The sequence below is a fragment of the Anguilla rostrata genome, chromosome 8 (assembly GCF_018555375.3).
Source record: "Anguilla rostrata isolate EN2019 chromosome 8, ASM1855537v3, whole genome shotgun sequence".
Lineage (NCBI taxonomy): Eukaryota > Metazoa > Chordata > Actinopteri > Anguilliformes > Anguillidae > Anguilla > Anguilla rostrata.
In genome coordinates this window covers 37,330,459-37,343,379 of record NC_057940.1, presented here as the reverse complement: position 1 = coordinate 37,343,379, position 12,921 = coordinate 37,330,459, and the positions used below count along the sequence as shown (strand labels likewise).

General features: G+C 42.8%; 1 protein-coding gene across 2 annotated transcripts; it reads left to right on the top strand.

Annotated features, from left to right (window-relative positions):
- Positions 1 to 295: 295 nt before the first annotated feature.
- On the top strand, positions 296 to 11,154 carry azin1b (antizyme inhibitor 1b). Of its 2 annotated transcripts, XM_064348113.1 has the most exons (12): positions 297 to 495; positions 2,381 to 2,519; positions 4,279 to 4,473; positions 5,004 to 5,177; positions 6,321 to 6,493; positions 7,006 to 7,134; positions 7,846 to 7,927; positions 8,151 to 8,225; positions 8,531 to 8,681; positions 8,773 to 8,888; positions 9,051 to 9,262; positions 9,773 to 11,154. In XM_064348113.1, exons 3-12 carry the CDS (start codon positions 4,372 to 4,374, stop codon positions 9,846 to 9,848), a joined length of 1,290 nt encoding a protein of 429 aa, XP_064204183.1. In that variant the 5' UTR covers positions 297 to 495; positions 2,381 to 2,519; positions 4,279 to 4,371; the 3' UTR covers positions 9,849 to 11,154. The 2 variants fall into 2 exon arrangements, with proteins under 2 accessions (XP_064204184.1, XP_064204183.1); XM_064348114.1 differs by lacking the exon at positions 2,381 to 2,519 and having other exon boundaries at positions 296 to 495.
- The last annotated feature ends 1,767 nt before the right edge of the window (positions 11,155 to 12,921 follow it).

The window sequence follows — 12,921 nt, the reverse complement described above, 5'->3', positions numbered from 1 at the left end:
ACCTGTATGGAAGCATGTGTGTTCATTATGTTTCTCCACTCATTAATTCAGGTTTTTCCCTTTAATGTGTGTGTATATATATATATATGTGTGTGTGTGTATGTGTGCGTGTAGGTGTGTGTTACTTGAAATATATTTTCAGTTTAATTTATTAATGAAATTTGGTTTGTTATTAACTGTAATTTTTAACATATGTTGGCTGTACAATTTCAGTCCATAACATTCTTTGAGCAACCCACGATACCCCATTGGCTCTGGTTAATGGATAAACCCCGCCCATCCAGCTACTTTCATTCGTCATTTTTTTCCAAGTACTAGCTCGTATATTATCTCTGCTCGGAAGGTTGGTGGTACAGTCACGTTGACTCTAGGTCGCTGGATGTGTATGGCAAATGTAGGCTCGTTTCTTTCTTATATTGGTATCCCCACAACTCTTTAAAAATTCCGTCCAAAAAGAGAACAGCCTTTACCAAAACATTTTGGCCGCTATCTTACGTAAGTACTTCCTAAGATTTTTTCGAATGGTGTGTTTAGCTAGATATCACGTTAGTAACATGTGAACACGATTAGCTAGTTGGATAATGTTAGGTAGACTAATACCATGGATAGCTAGTGATCGCTGCAGTACTGGAGTGGTGGTTGTAGAGGAGAAGCTAACAATTTTACAACATGGCGATCAGAGTCAACTGGCAGTGGTTGTAGCGTCAGCTATCAACTGTGGGTGTCCATATCACTAATAGTTAATCATGCGTATATCAAAGCTGCCTAGCTAAATAGCAGTGAAGTAACGTTGAGATTTGATTGATGACACATCGCTAGCTATATTGTAACGGATCCCTCGCTGACGATCTGGCTGTGGCGGTGGGAAATGTGGTGGACTGTCACTGTGTCAGATTAATCTGACGACTGTGTCAAGCCTTACATTCTGTATCTTGGTATCGGTTTATTTATAATAAACCGATATTAAGTTAATCAGACATTTCATGACAATATTGTTCGCTCAATCGCTCGCATTATTTATATAGATTTAGTGGAGTTGTATGGGAGAACTCATGCTGTATTAATTTTTTTGCCGGAAGGATCGGGGTTGTAGCACCGTTGGCTACGTCATTGTGGATTGCAAGATTGCAACATTCTGCTCGGGAACGGCGTTAGCCGGCTGGTTATCTGGCTAAACTTTACCGACAAGCTTAGAACTGCGTGTTTCGAAACGCAGAAGGCCCACAGAGCTAAATGGCTTTCCAGTCACTGAAATGTCAAGCAGTTTGTTAACTCAGTATCTGTCATTACCCTTCTAGTGGGGCTAGAATATAATGTTACCACAGCTGAATTGGCTAGCTAAACGATTGGTTACTTTTAGTAACGACCTGTCTAGTAATAATATACATACATTTTGAAGTTTGTCCCAGCAAGTCTAGCCGCTGCCCACAGCCGTGTCACTCAAGATGACTGTGGTACATTATTTTATATTCTCTACTGGACATAGCTTACTGTTCCTTATTAAATATGCCCTGTTAAATATGTCGGTTTACTGTTACTTATTGCATATGCCTGGTTGAATACGTTAAATTATATCGAAACGTGTTGGTATAAATGGAATTATGTTGGTGTTAGGCATTAATCCCTGGTCTGAGTTCGTATTACAGTTGTAACTCTGCTCTCTTATGAGTGGTATCTGTGAGCAAGGAATGTGGTTTAAGGTACAAATCCAGCTGTATGCGCGAGAAAATAATATTCTTATCCGTCAGTCATATCATGCCAATATTTTTAATTGCTTAAGAGATGTTTACAATGGACGGATCTGTGGTCAAACCTACTTCATCAGAAGTTTTAAAAGCTTTGAATGGTTTTTTTTTAAATCTGTGTGCTGTAATTTACTGTAGCCTACATCATGACCATGCACTAAAACACTTGATTCTATCAGTGTGTTCACTATAACATTTATCAGTTCCATACATTTCCTGTCCATAAGTTGTATACTGCATAGAACTTGTTTTATAGAAGTTTGAGTCTTTCCAGTTTAAGCCAGTATGTTAAATTTAGTGTGTTCAAAAAGTCTAGTCACTCAAATTTATTTATAAAGAAAACAACAACCAGTATCACTGTTGCTAACCACAATTAATGGAAATGCAGTCTCTTTCTCAAGCAAAGATTTGCCAGCAAATGTACTAATTTTCATTACCAGCAATAATTTGAGATATTCTTACGTATAAGCTGCCTAAGAGTCTTAGCTGGTCTGGTCAGTGTTTTTTCCAGAATAAGCCCTGCATTGTAAAAGCAGACTGATTGAGCTCAGGTCAAATTCTGATATTTCATACATTAGTAAAACAAAAACAAAAACAAAAAACAAAACAAGTTTTCTGCCGCTGTCTTCCCTCAGGGCGCGGCACTCCCTGTGCAGATTAACGGCGTTTGCGCAGAAGGGGCGGTGCTCCACCGAGAGCAGGTGGACTTCAACGCCGAGCCGCCTTGGGAACCCAGCTGATAGAGGGAGCGGCTCCGTCTCCTGATTGATCTGGGTGCGTAGAGAGCGCCAACCACACCCCTCCTTTGCCCCGGATACTTTGTCAGCTTTGCATAAACAGGGCTGTTGCGGTTTGGACTAACGTAGATTGGCGTAATTCTCCACTCCCATGTTTATGTCGTTCCCTGACTGGGATGTGTTGCCGTGGGGTTGATTTACTGTTTTTCTACGTCCCTCAAGGTCCCAAGAACTGCTAGTTTTCCACTCTCCCTTGACCTGGGAATCTGGCGTGAACTCAGTCTGGCCAATCAGTTGCACTAATTGTTCTGTTAATTACTTTTTTGGGGGGTGGGGGGGAAGAAAACCAGGGCCAGATTTGGAATTGAGGTCCAGATTTGGGTATCCATGTTCTACATACTCTTTACATGTCTGTTTTTTGTAGACTAGGGCTGCCCAATCATGTTCCTGGAGATCTGCTGTCCTGCAGGTTTTAACTCCAAACCGAATTTGACACACCCGGTTCTGGCAATTAGCAGCTCAATGAGATCTCTCTGTGTTGAATAAGGTGTTCTTTGTTAAGGTTGGAGTAAAAACCTACACAATGGTTTATATCCAAGAACAGGGTTGGGCAGCCCTGTTGTAGACACGAGTCTCAAGAATCAAAATTTGAAAAAGGCACATTTTGATAACCTCACTTTTCCGTTATACTATTCACTTACCTAGGCTGAAAGTATGCTAAATGTTTAAAGTTGCAGATGTCCTTCCTTGAGTTCATCTCACAGTGGCACATGTAATTTCAGCACGATGTCCAATGAATGCAACAGGAACAGAAATGAAATGACAAACAAAAGCAGAAAAACAGATAGCCATGCTGATTACACTCTGAGTGCCTAATGAATCTAATGCATGTATTTGTCTATATCAGGGGTCTTATCCAAAAAGGGCTGGTGTTGGTGTAGGTTTTTGTATTAGCCCAACACTAAGACTCCTGATTTTACTTATCAAGGTCTTGATTGAGGACCACGATTAGTTAATTAGTTGAATCAGGAGTCGTAGTGCTGGGCTAAGACAAAAGCCTGCACCCACACCGGCCTTTTCGGATTCAGATTGCATACCCCTGGTCTATGTATTTAATATTGAAACACGTTAGTCAACTGAGAACTAAATTCTCATTTGCAGTTATAACCTTGTGAAAGGATCATGTTGTCAGTAGACTGTATGATTACGTGAGTAGGGCCTGTTCGGGAATTTGACCAGAACACCATGCTTAACACGATCGCTTTCAGAAAGATCAGAGGTCAGGTTTATTCACGCGTCCATTTCAAAGGCCACATTCATGTGCAGTCGTGTTTCTTCTTCAGTGAAACATAGCAGCTCAGTTAAATGATTCTCAGTAGCGCTGAAATATTATCTAACCTGGTTTACCTGGTAGATCATTTTTCGATCCAATCTGTCATTTCCAGTGAACTGCAGTGTACCGTACCTAGCGGCACCCATCAAGAATGAGTGTAACACAAAGCTACATTTGTTCACACGGAGTTCATTTATAGCGCTAGAGTATCTTGTGGAGGGAGATATTACTTTGCCCTGGGATCCTCATGCAAACTAAATGCAATAATGTGTCATTTGCATTGTGTTTGAAGAATTGTACAAAATTTGATAACGTTGAAGCCACCAATATTCTGTAGAGTTTCCCTTTATATAACAGTATATATGACATTTAAATGACTACTTGTATGCTGAGGGAGGAAACTCACTCTCAGTGCTTGAACTCAGTTATAATGGTGCACTAACACGCTCGCTCTCGTCCACAGTTTGATGCATTATTGCAGGACCCCAACCGCTTGCCCTCGACTCTGACCGGACAGCTTCCTTTATGGTTGTCGGATTTGCGGAACACGGCTGAGATGAAAGGACTTTGCGATGAACCAAACTACACCATTGACGTTTTGGAGGGAGGGGTGACCCTCGGCAACGTGATCGATGACCATATTTACGAGCAGGAGCTGGTGAGTGCTGAGGGGCGACGTTCGCGTCATTTGATTGGCTTTGAGCTCCGCGGTCACGTTCATCGCTCACGACTGGCCGTGCAGGAGGCAAGCGACCGTCTGTCAGCTGACACCGCGTGGGCGTAGAACGAGTTCCGATTGGTCCGCTGTCTCAAATACTGTCCCACCCTGAAGGGGCACTCAGTGTAGGCTGTTACACTAATAACCAATAGTGTTTTTTTATTTATAGCCTAATGAAATAAGCTACAAACCCAAGTCAGCATTGTTTTAACAAAACAATCTTAATCTCGTGGTCTCAGAACTGCCATCTTTCAGTTAAAGCGCCTTTGCTGAGGGAGCTTGTGTACGAGCTTGGGAAGAACAAACTGAGTGAGTTCAGGGTTGGCGCAGCTCCAGTGTTTGTATCGTCTCTGCATCTTGGCTAGTTTAACGGTGTCTTTGTCTGATTGGCGCTAGCGGCGCTGGTCTGTGTCTGCGTCCAGGCTGAGCGGGTCTGCTGAGCTCTGGCTGTGCTGCTGCGTGTGTTTCAGGCTGAGAGGAGCGCGTTCTTCGTGGCGGACCTCGGGGTCCTGATGCGGCAGCACGCGCTGTGGCAGACCCACGTGCCCCGGGTGCGGCCCTTCTACACGCTCAAGTGCAACAGCAGCCCCGCGGTGGTCCAGGTCCTGGCTGCCCTCGGCACCGGCTTCGTCTGTGCCAACAAGGTAACACACACGCACACACGCACACACGCACACACGCACACACGCACACACGCACACACGCACACACACGCACACACGCACACGTACACACACACACACACGCACACATGCACACATACACACATGCACGCATGCACACACACACACACACACACACACACGCACACGTACACACATGCACACATGCACGCATGCACACACACACACATGCACGCATGCACACACACGCACACACACATGCACACGTACACACATGCACGCATGCACACACACACACACACACACACAGACATTCCTACACTCTTTTACACATACACACACTCTGCAGCGCATACACCGCATAGAGAAGTGCTTCCATATCAAGAGAAATAAAATGAGAGTTTTTGACAACTGTGCTGTACAGACAGACCTATTTTTGAAAATATGGTACATGACTAATATGCAGAATGTCAATGTCTTGTGACCTCTGCAAAGCACTTCCCCTTTGAGAAATGTAAGCAATGCCATCTGCTGGAGAAGGGCATAATTGCTTCTGACCTGAAGTCAAAAGCAGTGCCACACAGTTTATAAACAGACTTTATTTTGATGGAAAGTGCTGTTGATAGGATTCATATGAGCATTCCCACAGTCCTAAAAAAATCATTGGAAGTACTTAACTTTTGAAAAAATTAATCAAAGTTTTGAAAGGTCTTTAAAATAGCACTAAAATGTTATTTTTTGGGTTGAGATAGTATACTGCCATCTACTGCATCTTCCAGTTAGGTAGCTTGTAATATATTTTCACTTGTAGCCATTAAGGTTACAGGCAAGATTAATTTGTCCTTAATGTGACATGAATAGGATAAATGCCAAAAGTCACAATATCTTTCAGAAATCGGAATTTTCAGTCTGACATTATTAAGTTATTTATTAATAAGTCAGACATGTTAATCTGTTCAGTCTGTTAAGTTTATCATGTGGAATAAATTAAAGCAGACAACAGTCTTTACTTTGACATCTTTGAATGAGCCATCTCAAAGCTGTCACACATTTTCATTGTATTTCATGATGGCACAACAAATGCCATGTTTACAGAATGTAATTGTTAGCAGTCAGTAAATGCTTGTGTGGCTCTAATGTTTGTCTTGTGTGCCCCCGTGTCAGAGCGAGGTAGCCCTGGTGCAGAGCTTTGGGGTTGACCCCGAGAACGTGATCTACGCCGGTGCCTACAAGCAGCTCTCCCACATCAAGCACGCCGCCAAGGCCGGCGTCCACCTGCTGGCGTGCGACAGCGAGATGGAGCTGCGCAAGATCGCCCGCTGCCACCCTGGCGCCAGGTGAGCGCCCGCGTTAGCGCCTTTCCGGAATACTCCGCAGCGGCGCATTCAGCCAAAGCGCTGGTCTCTGGCGCAGGGAATCGCTGCCTTATCCCACGCCTGTCATCCCCTCGCTCTGTGGGATGGCCGCAGCCTGCTTGTGATGTATCAGCCTGGTGGTCCTCCAGTACGGCACCTGTACAGCTCAGCTAGTAGACTGTCGAATGAAAAGAAAATAATCAACTGGAGGAGTTTTGCTAATATTGTTAGTTGTTTGAGACTCACACACTTTTATATTGACAGAGTATGACTCAACAAAGCCACACTTATGGGGGTTTCCCAACTGGGGGATAAAAGAAAATGGGGGATTGAAGTCGTTTTTTTATATAAAAGGGAGGTGTTGGTGTGTATTCCTTCCTTATACTAGTGCTGTTTGGCGATATCAGTAATGGATTCATCCAGAAAGTCTGACACAGGCTCTTGCCCTTTCTGCCGCTCCATTGGCTAAGGAGGCCTGTGTCTCTCGTCTGCAGGCTGCTGCTGCAGGTGGCCACAGCCGGCTGCCAGGAGGAGATGAGCATGAGCTTCGGCTGCTCGCTCAAGAGCTGCAGACACCTGCTACAGTGCGCCAAGCTGCTGGGCCTGCAGGTGGTGGGAGCCAAGTGAGTCCTGCGTCCTCCTCCAGGGGGTGGTGAAGAGCACCCGGAGCGCTTTCTCTGAAAAACTGTTAGGGGTCCCACCGGTTCTTCAAATCTTAATATAAAAAAACCATATGGTCTCTCTGACCATTAAGATAGTTGGATTTTCAAACATTGCATTTTTACTAAGGTTTAGTGAACGTTGTAATGTACACTAGAAAGTACATTACTTGACTTGAAGTTCTTTACAGACCCTGTACAGTCAATTTTTTTTCATTTAAAATGTCCATTCAGCCATATTACAGTTAAGCTTGATAAAGGGATCCCTTTTAAAGAGATATTTCACTTTCGTATAACCTTTTGACATTAGTTTTTACAAGGTCATGAAAATAAATGGGAGTGAATTGAGAGCTGACAATTGGGAGGAACAACAGTGCTGTTAACGATCAGCTGATGTTGCTAGCATTTACGCTATGCAAATACAATGGGGTAAGCTCCTCAAAACTACTTGTGCTATACCAAAGTGAAATAAACTCTTCTGGAAGGTAATCCATACCTGTGGAATCACAGATATAATAAGTGGGCCAGATGGTCTAGATGGTCTAGGTGTATAAATGTTCTGTGAGAACAACCTTGGGTTTCACTTTCTTTGGGTTTCATTTTCTCCGTGAGAACTTGTTTATTGTTTGTTCCCGTGGCTTCCTTCACCTGTTGCTCTTTTGTTTCTCCAACCAGGTTTCACGTCCCCGTTGCCTGTAGCAACCCGCTAGCCTACTGTCACGCAGTGTCTGATGCCCGCTGCGTATTTGATATGGGGGTAAGTGGATGTTCAAGGCTACTCTGCCAGCTAAACTGACTAGATTTTATATATACGTTTATATTACAATGTAAGGATTTTGGTAGTTATACATAAAGTATATTTGTTTTTTAAACAGCTTTTCTTGAAATGGCACCTTGGTTTAACAACAAATAGGTTTAACGCCAATAAGCGGTGTGTCCTACCTCTGGAAATGTAATTATTTGTCTGTTCGGTCCTACAGGAGGAGCTGGGCTTTAACATGACGGTCCTGGACATCAGCATTGGGTTGAATGGCTCAGAGGCTCAGCTGGAACAGGTGCTATGGGCTTTTTCAACTTTTAACTTTTTAACCATGGCTTAGAAAGGATTTATGGCGAGAGTACTGTTCACCAGTTGATTGGTCCACAGTACAGATATTGGTTGAGTTAACCTGCCATAATTAAATCAATGTTGCCATATATGATGAATATCATTTCTATCCAATAAGGCCACCCTCCTCACATTCATTCTCCAGTTACATTGTGAGAGGATGTGGCCCATCTAGTCATGATTTGATTTCTACTCGTCTGATTCATATTTATCTGTTTAACCTGTTCCGTTTCTTTACTTCCTTTCCCGCAGGTTGTAGCTGCCGTCCAGCCGCTTTTGGACGTCTACTTCCCCCCCCTGTCTGGAGTGGACGTCGTGGCCGAGCTCGGGAGCTACTACGTCTCCTCCTCCTTCACCCTGGCGGTCAACATCATTGGCAAGGAAGTGCTGCACCAGCATCCAGGTCAGTCTCTCTTCTTTTCAGAGGTGGAACCTGTAGTTTTTCTGTGAAAATGTCTTATTTTAATTCTGACATGACATACTACATTTCCCAGGTGAACTGTCTCCAAACAGCGAGCCCGAGTTCCTCTACTACATGAATGACGGGGTGTACGGGTCTTTTGCCAGCAAGCTGTTGGAAGACACAATCCCAGAGCCTTTGGTGCACAAGGTGAGCGACGCAGGAGAGAAGAGAGTGGCCAATCAGACAGCAGCAGAATAGGTTTGGACAGGGTGACAGCATGATGAGGTCAGCAGGTGAAAACTAACTAGGTTGTATGCAGCCAAAACGGTCTGGGTTGTGAAGCGGCGTGTTTGGGTCTCTCTTTCCCAGAAGTCTTTGAGGTCGGAGGAGGCGGTGTTTCCCAGCAGCCTCTGGGGCCCGTCGTGTGACGGTCTGGACCAGGTGGTGGAGCACTGCTTGCTGCCAGAGCTGAGCACGGGAGACTGGGTCATCTTCAGCAACATGGGAGCCAACAGCCTGGGAGAGGCGTGCACTGCTGCACAGAGAGCTCTCGTCTACTATGTCATAAGTCCCGATGACTGGTAAGGGCTCTGTGCCTGTGTGTGTGTGTGTGTGTGTGTGTGTGCACGTGTGTGTGTCTTGTGTGTGCCGTTTGTGTGTGTGTGTGTGTGTGTCTGTGTCTATGCATGTGTCTGTGCATGTGTGGGTGAAATTGTGCCTCTGCAGTTCTATTTTTACATCCTTGTGGAGGGGAGATGGATCTTATGTTACACCTTAGTCATAGTCCTATTAGTCCTTGAACCAAAGTATTCATAAAAATAAAAAAAGGTTCAGAGCCTTATTGGGTTAATAAAACTATCCCTGTGTTTCACAGTTTACCGAATAATGCAGTCATAAGTAATAGTGTACTTTGTAAGTGTGCTAGGGGGCAGTCCCTAAAGCATGTTAGAAGAAACTAGTTTCCTTTTTACAGAAAGCACGAGGTAACATGGAGGACTGTGCAGGAAATAGGTAGTGTCACTTTGTGCTTCTTTCTCAGGCATGCGGTTGGCATTTCATGGCTGAGGTCCCATGTTTGTGTTGTGCTGCAGGTACGAGATGCAGGAGGCTGGAATCTCTCTGGACACCAACATGAAGGACCTGTTATTGGTCCCATATTACCACTAGCTGGCCCCGTAGGGCAGTCACTCCACCCCACAGCCCCGTCCGAAATCCCGTTCCCTCGTCCTCGATGTCCACGGAACCGCTGGCTCAGTGCTCCAGTGCTCCACAACGGAATTACCTCGAGCGAAGCCTTTTCCGGCTTTTCAACCTTCCTGAAGATCTGAGGCATGTTTCTGGTGAGAACAGACATCGCCATCGACACCGGACTTGACGTCGCTGGATTTCAGCCAGAAAATTCCCGCCCATATTTCCATGATTTTAAAAAATGAGGAAAAAATGGTTTCTTCTGAATTAGTTTGCACACGTGCCGTATATATTCATCATGAACCACACACATTACCATTTAACAGCCTTTTAAAGTCATTTGTCCATTCCAACACATACCGTCATCTAGACATTGTTGTGATTTCAGCACATAATTATTATTAAAATTAAAATTAATTTTTTGCTTTGAACTTGCATAGTAAGTAAATTCAAACTGATTATTTGTCATTCTATGACAGCCCAACCTATTCACAATTATGACTAACAGTTGATTCAGATTGGTTATCTGAAGTTAAAAAGCTAGATTATACAAAATCATAAATTCAATTTGTACTCCCCCCCCCACCCCCCACTAAGATATTGTATCAGTAGTACCAATTGTTTCTCCACTCAGTATTACGGAAGGTATTGATGTCTGTTATGAATGGTGCTCTTTAACCAGTTTTTGTCATAAACTCGTAAAGTACAGAATGGCAGTACATTACCGTGACCTATTAATTTAAAGAAAAAGTGGATGTCAGGCTGTCATGACCATGGAGTTGATGGGAAATGGAGTTTAGGAAAGTACAGAGGGCTGTTTTTTCCTGTTCATGTTGCACTGAGGGCACTTATGAAAGCTGGTTCGGAGATCCAGAAGGTAGAGTTATTCCACGACTATTGTTTCCGGAACGTGTTCCAAGTTGGCACAGGGTAAGTGTTGCGGGCAACATCCTGGCGGTCAGCGTCATCCAGTGAGATTGCATTATCTGCAAGAAGGGAATCTGTGAGAGGGTGGCCTGTGAGCGATGATGAGTTCCTCGATTCAGGTGCACAGACTGCTGTGAACTTCTGCCCCTTTAAGTCATGTACAGTTGAAGGTTTAATATGATGAGATAATTTAATTGTCTGCTGCAGTTTTTTTTTGCAAACAAAAATCCATCCTTGAGGGGATAAAAAGGCAAGCTGTAATTTAAATCAGACATTTTGTCTATTGCACTAATGGACCACAGCATTTCTTTGTAAAAATTGTACTTGTTAAATAATTAAAGTGATTAATTTAATACACCTCCTTGACTGAATTGGTGTGCTGAATTTTTATTTTTTATTTTTTGGGTGGGGTGGGGGGAGGGGGTGGCAGGGTTTTCACCAAAAAAAAGCCTAGAACTATTCTTTAATGGTACACAATACACAACCGAGTGCTAACAAACAGGTGGATCTTAGGTTTGGATCTACTAAAAGTACAGCGAGATGCATTTGATAGGTGTAATTTCAGGATTCTGCTGATGTGGAATTCTCCAAAACTACCAAGTCATCTGTCCCAGGTTAGATATACATTCCAATATCAAAACATCAAGAGCCTTGTATGATTACTGTAATAATTCAATCATTTCAGCGTTGCTCTGGAGCACTGTGTTTTTGGATGACGTGTGTGGACACTTATTTGAACTCCACCATCTGACAAGGTAGCTGATTATATGATTGATATCACTTCATCAGTCTTGCCAACAAAAACCACTGCTCATTTTGCAAAACTGCTTTATTAATATATTAAAGGTTAAATCCTAAGCATTATGAACGGAGAGTCAATGCTGGCTAAGATTTTTGTCAATGTGATGATGCAGCATACATATGCTAGAGCCAATACATTTGATGTCCCACTGATTCTGTAAATTAAGTAATGCTAATTAATCAAGTCATGCTCAAAAAGTCACCTTACCATAGTCAATTTATTATTATTTTTATTTATTTATATATATATATTTATTATTACTTCATTTATTTATTATTTTATTATTATTTCATAAGAATTATTTATTTGTAATTCCTAATTCCTACCAGCCAAACTCACAAGCAAAGTGACAGAGCTTTCTAGACTTAAATAATAAAGTAAAAATAAACCATGTTAGTTTTCCCTAACATGTAATCTACATCCAAACATTTGGTCACTTGGTTTCAGTTTGCATTTGTGCTAAAATACCTCAGACCTCAGAATTTCCATATTGTACATCTATACCTATAACCCAATGTTTGTTTCGTCACATCACGGAAACTGAGACATGCCTTCAAAAGCATTTTCAAAATCAATTTTTGAGCAAAATAAAACACCAATGAGTCTTACCCCGGAGATTAAGAATGTTAAGAAAGCAGTAATGGCTTTGAAAAATTTGTACCCTCTCAGGCATATGACACAATGGAATTATCGGATTTGGTCATAGTTTATCTACAGAATGCAAAAAGACTTTCCATTGGAAACACAGTACATCAATGTAACAACAGAAACACAAATCCTTAATGGAAAACGGAAACTGCATCACAAAACCATATGCATTTGTGGTGCATCCCAGAATGTGACGTTAAAATCTATAGGCTGCACTGATTGCTTTTGCTTCTGGGCTTTTAACTTCACTGACATTTCTGTTGCCTCTTTATTCATTAGCAAGTACACGACCTCTAGTTTCAGATTTGAACACTTTTGTATAAACTGTTCTCCCAACTACAAAACTGCAACATCTGTTGATCGGACAGGCTGAGATACTGCAATGCACCAGTGCTGCAGAAAAACATACCTAATCACCGTTACCATGGGAGACTTCTGCAGGAGAGCGTGATGAGGTCATCGTAACCAGGACTTCTGCAGCCCCTACCCTTGAGCTAGTATGAAATAAAATGGTCAGACCACCTCTGTAGTACTTTCGATAGTAGTGCCAACAGTCAAGGCAACTTTGGCATAAAACAAAGCCAGTCTAGCAACAGGCAATAGTATTTATGAGGTAGGCAGTTTTTTGGGAAACAGTTGAAATTTTGGTAATTGGGCACAAAAAAAACAAAAAGT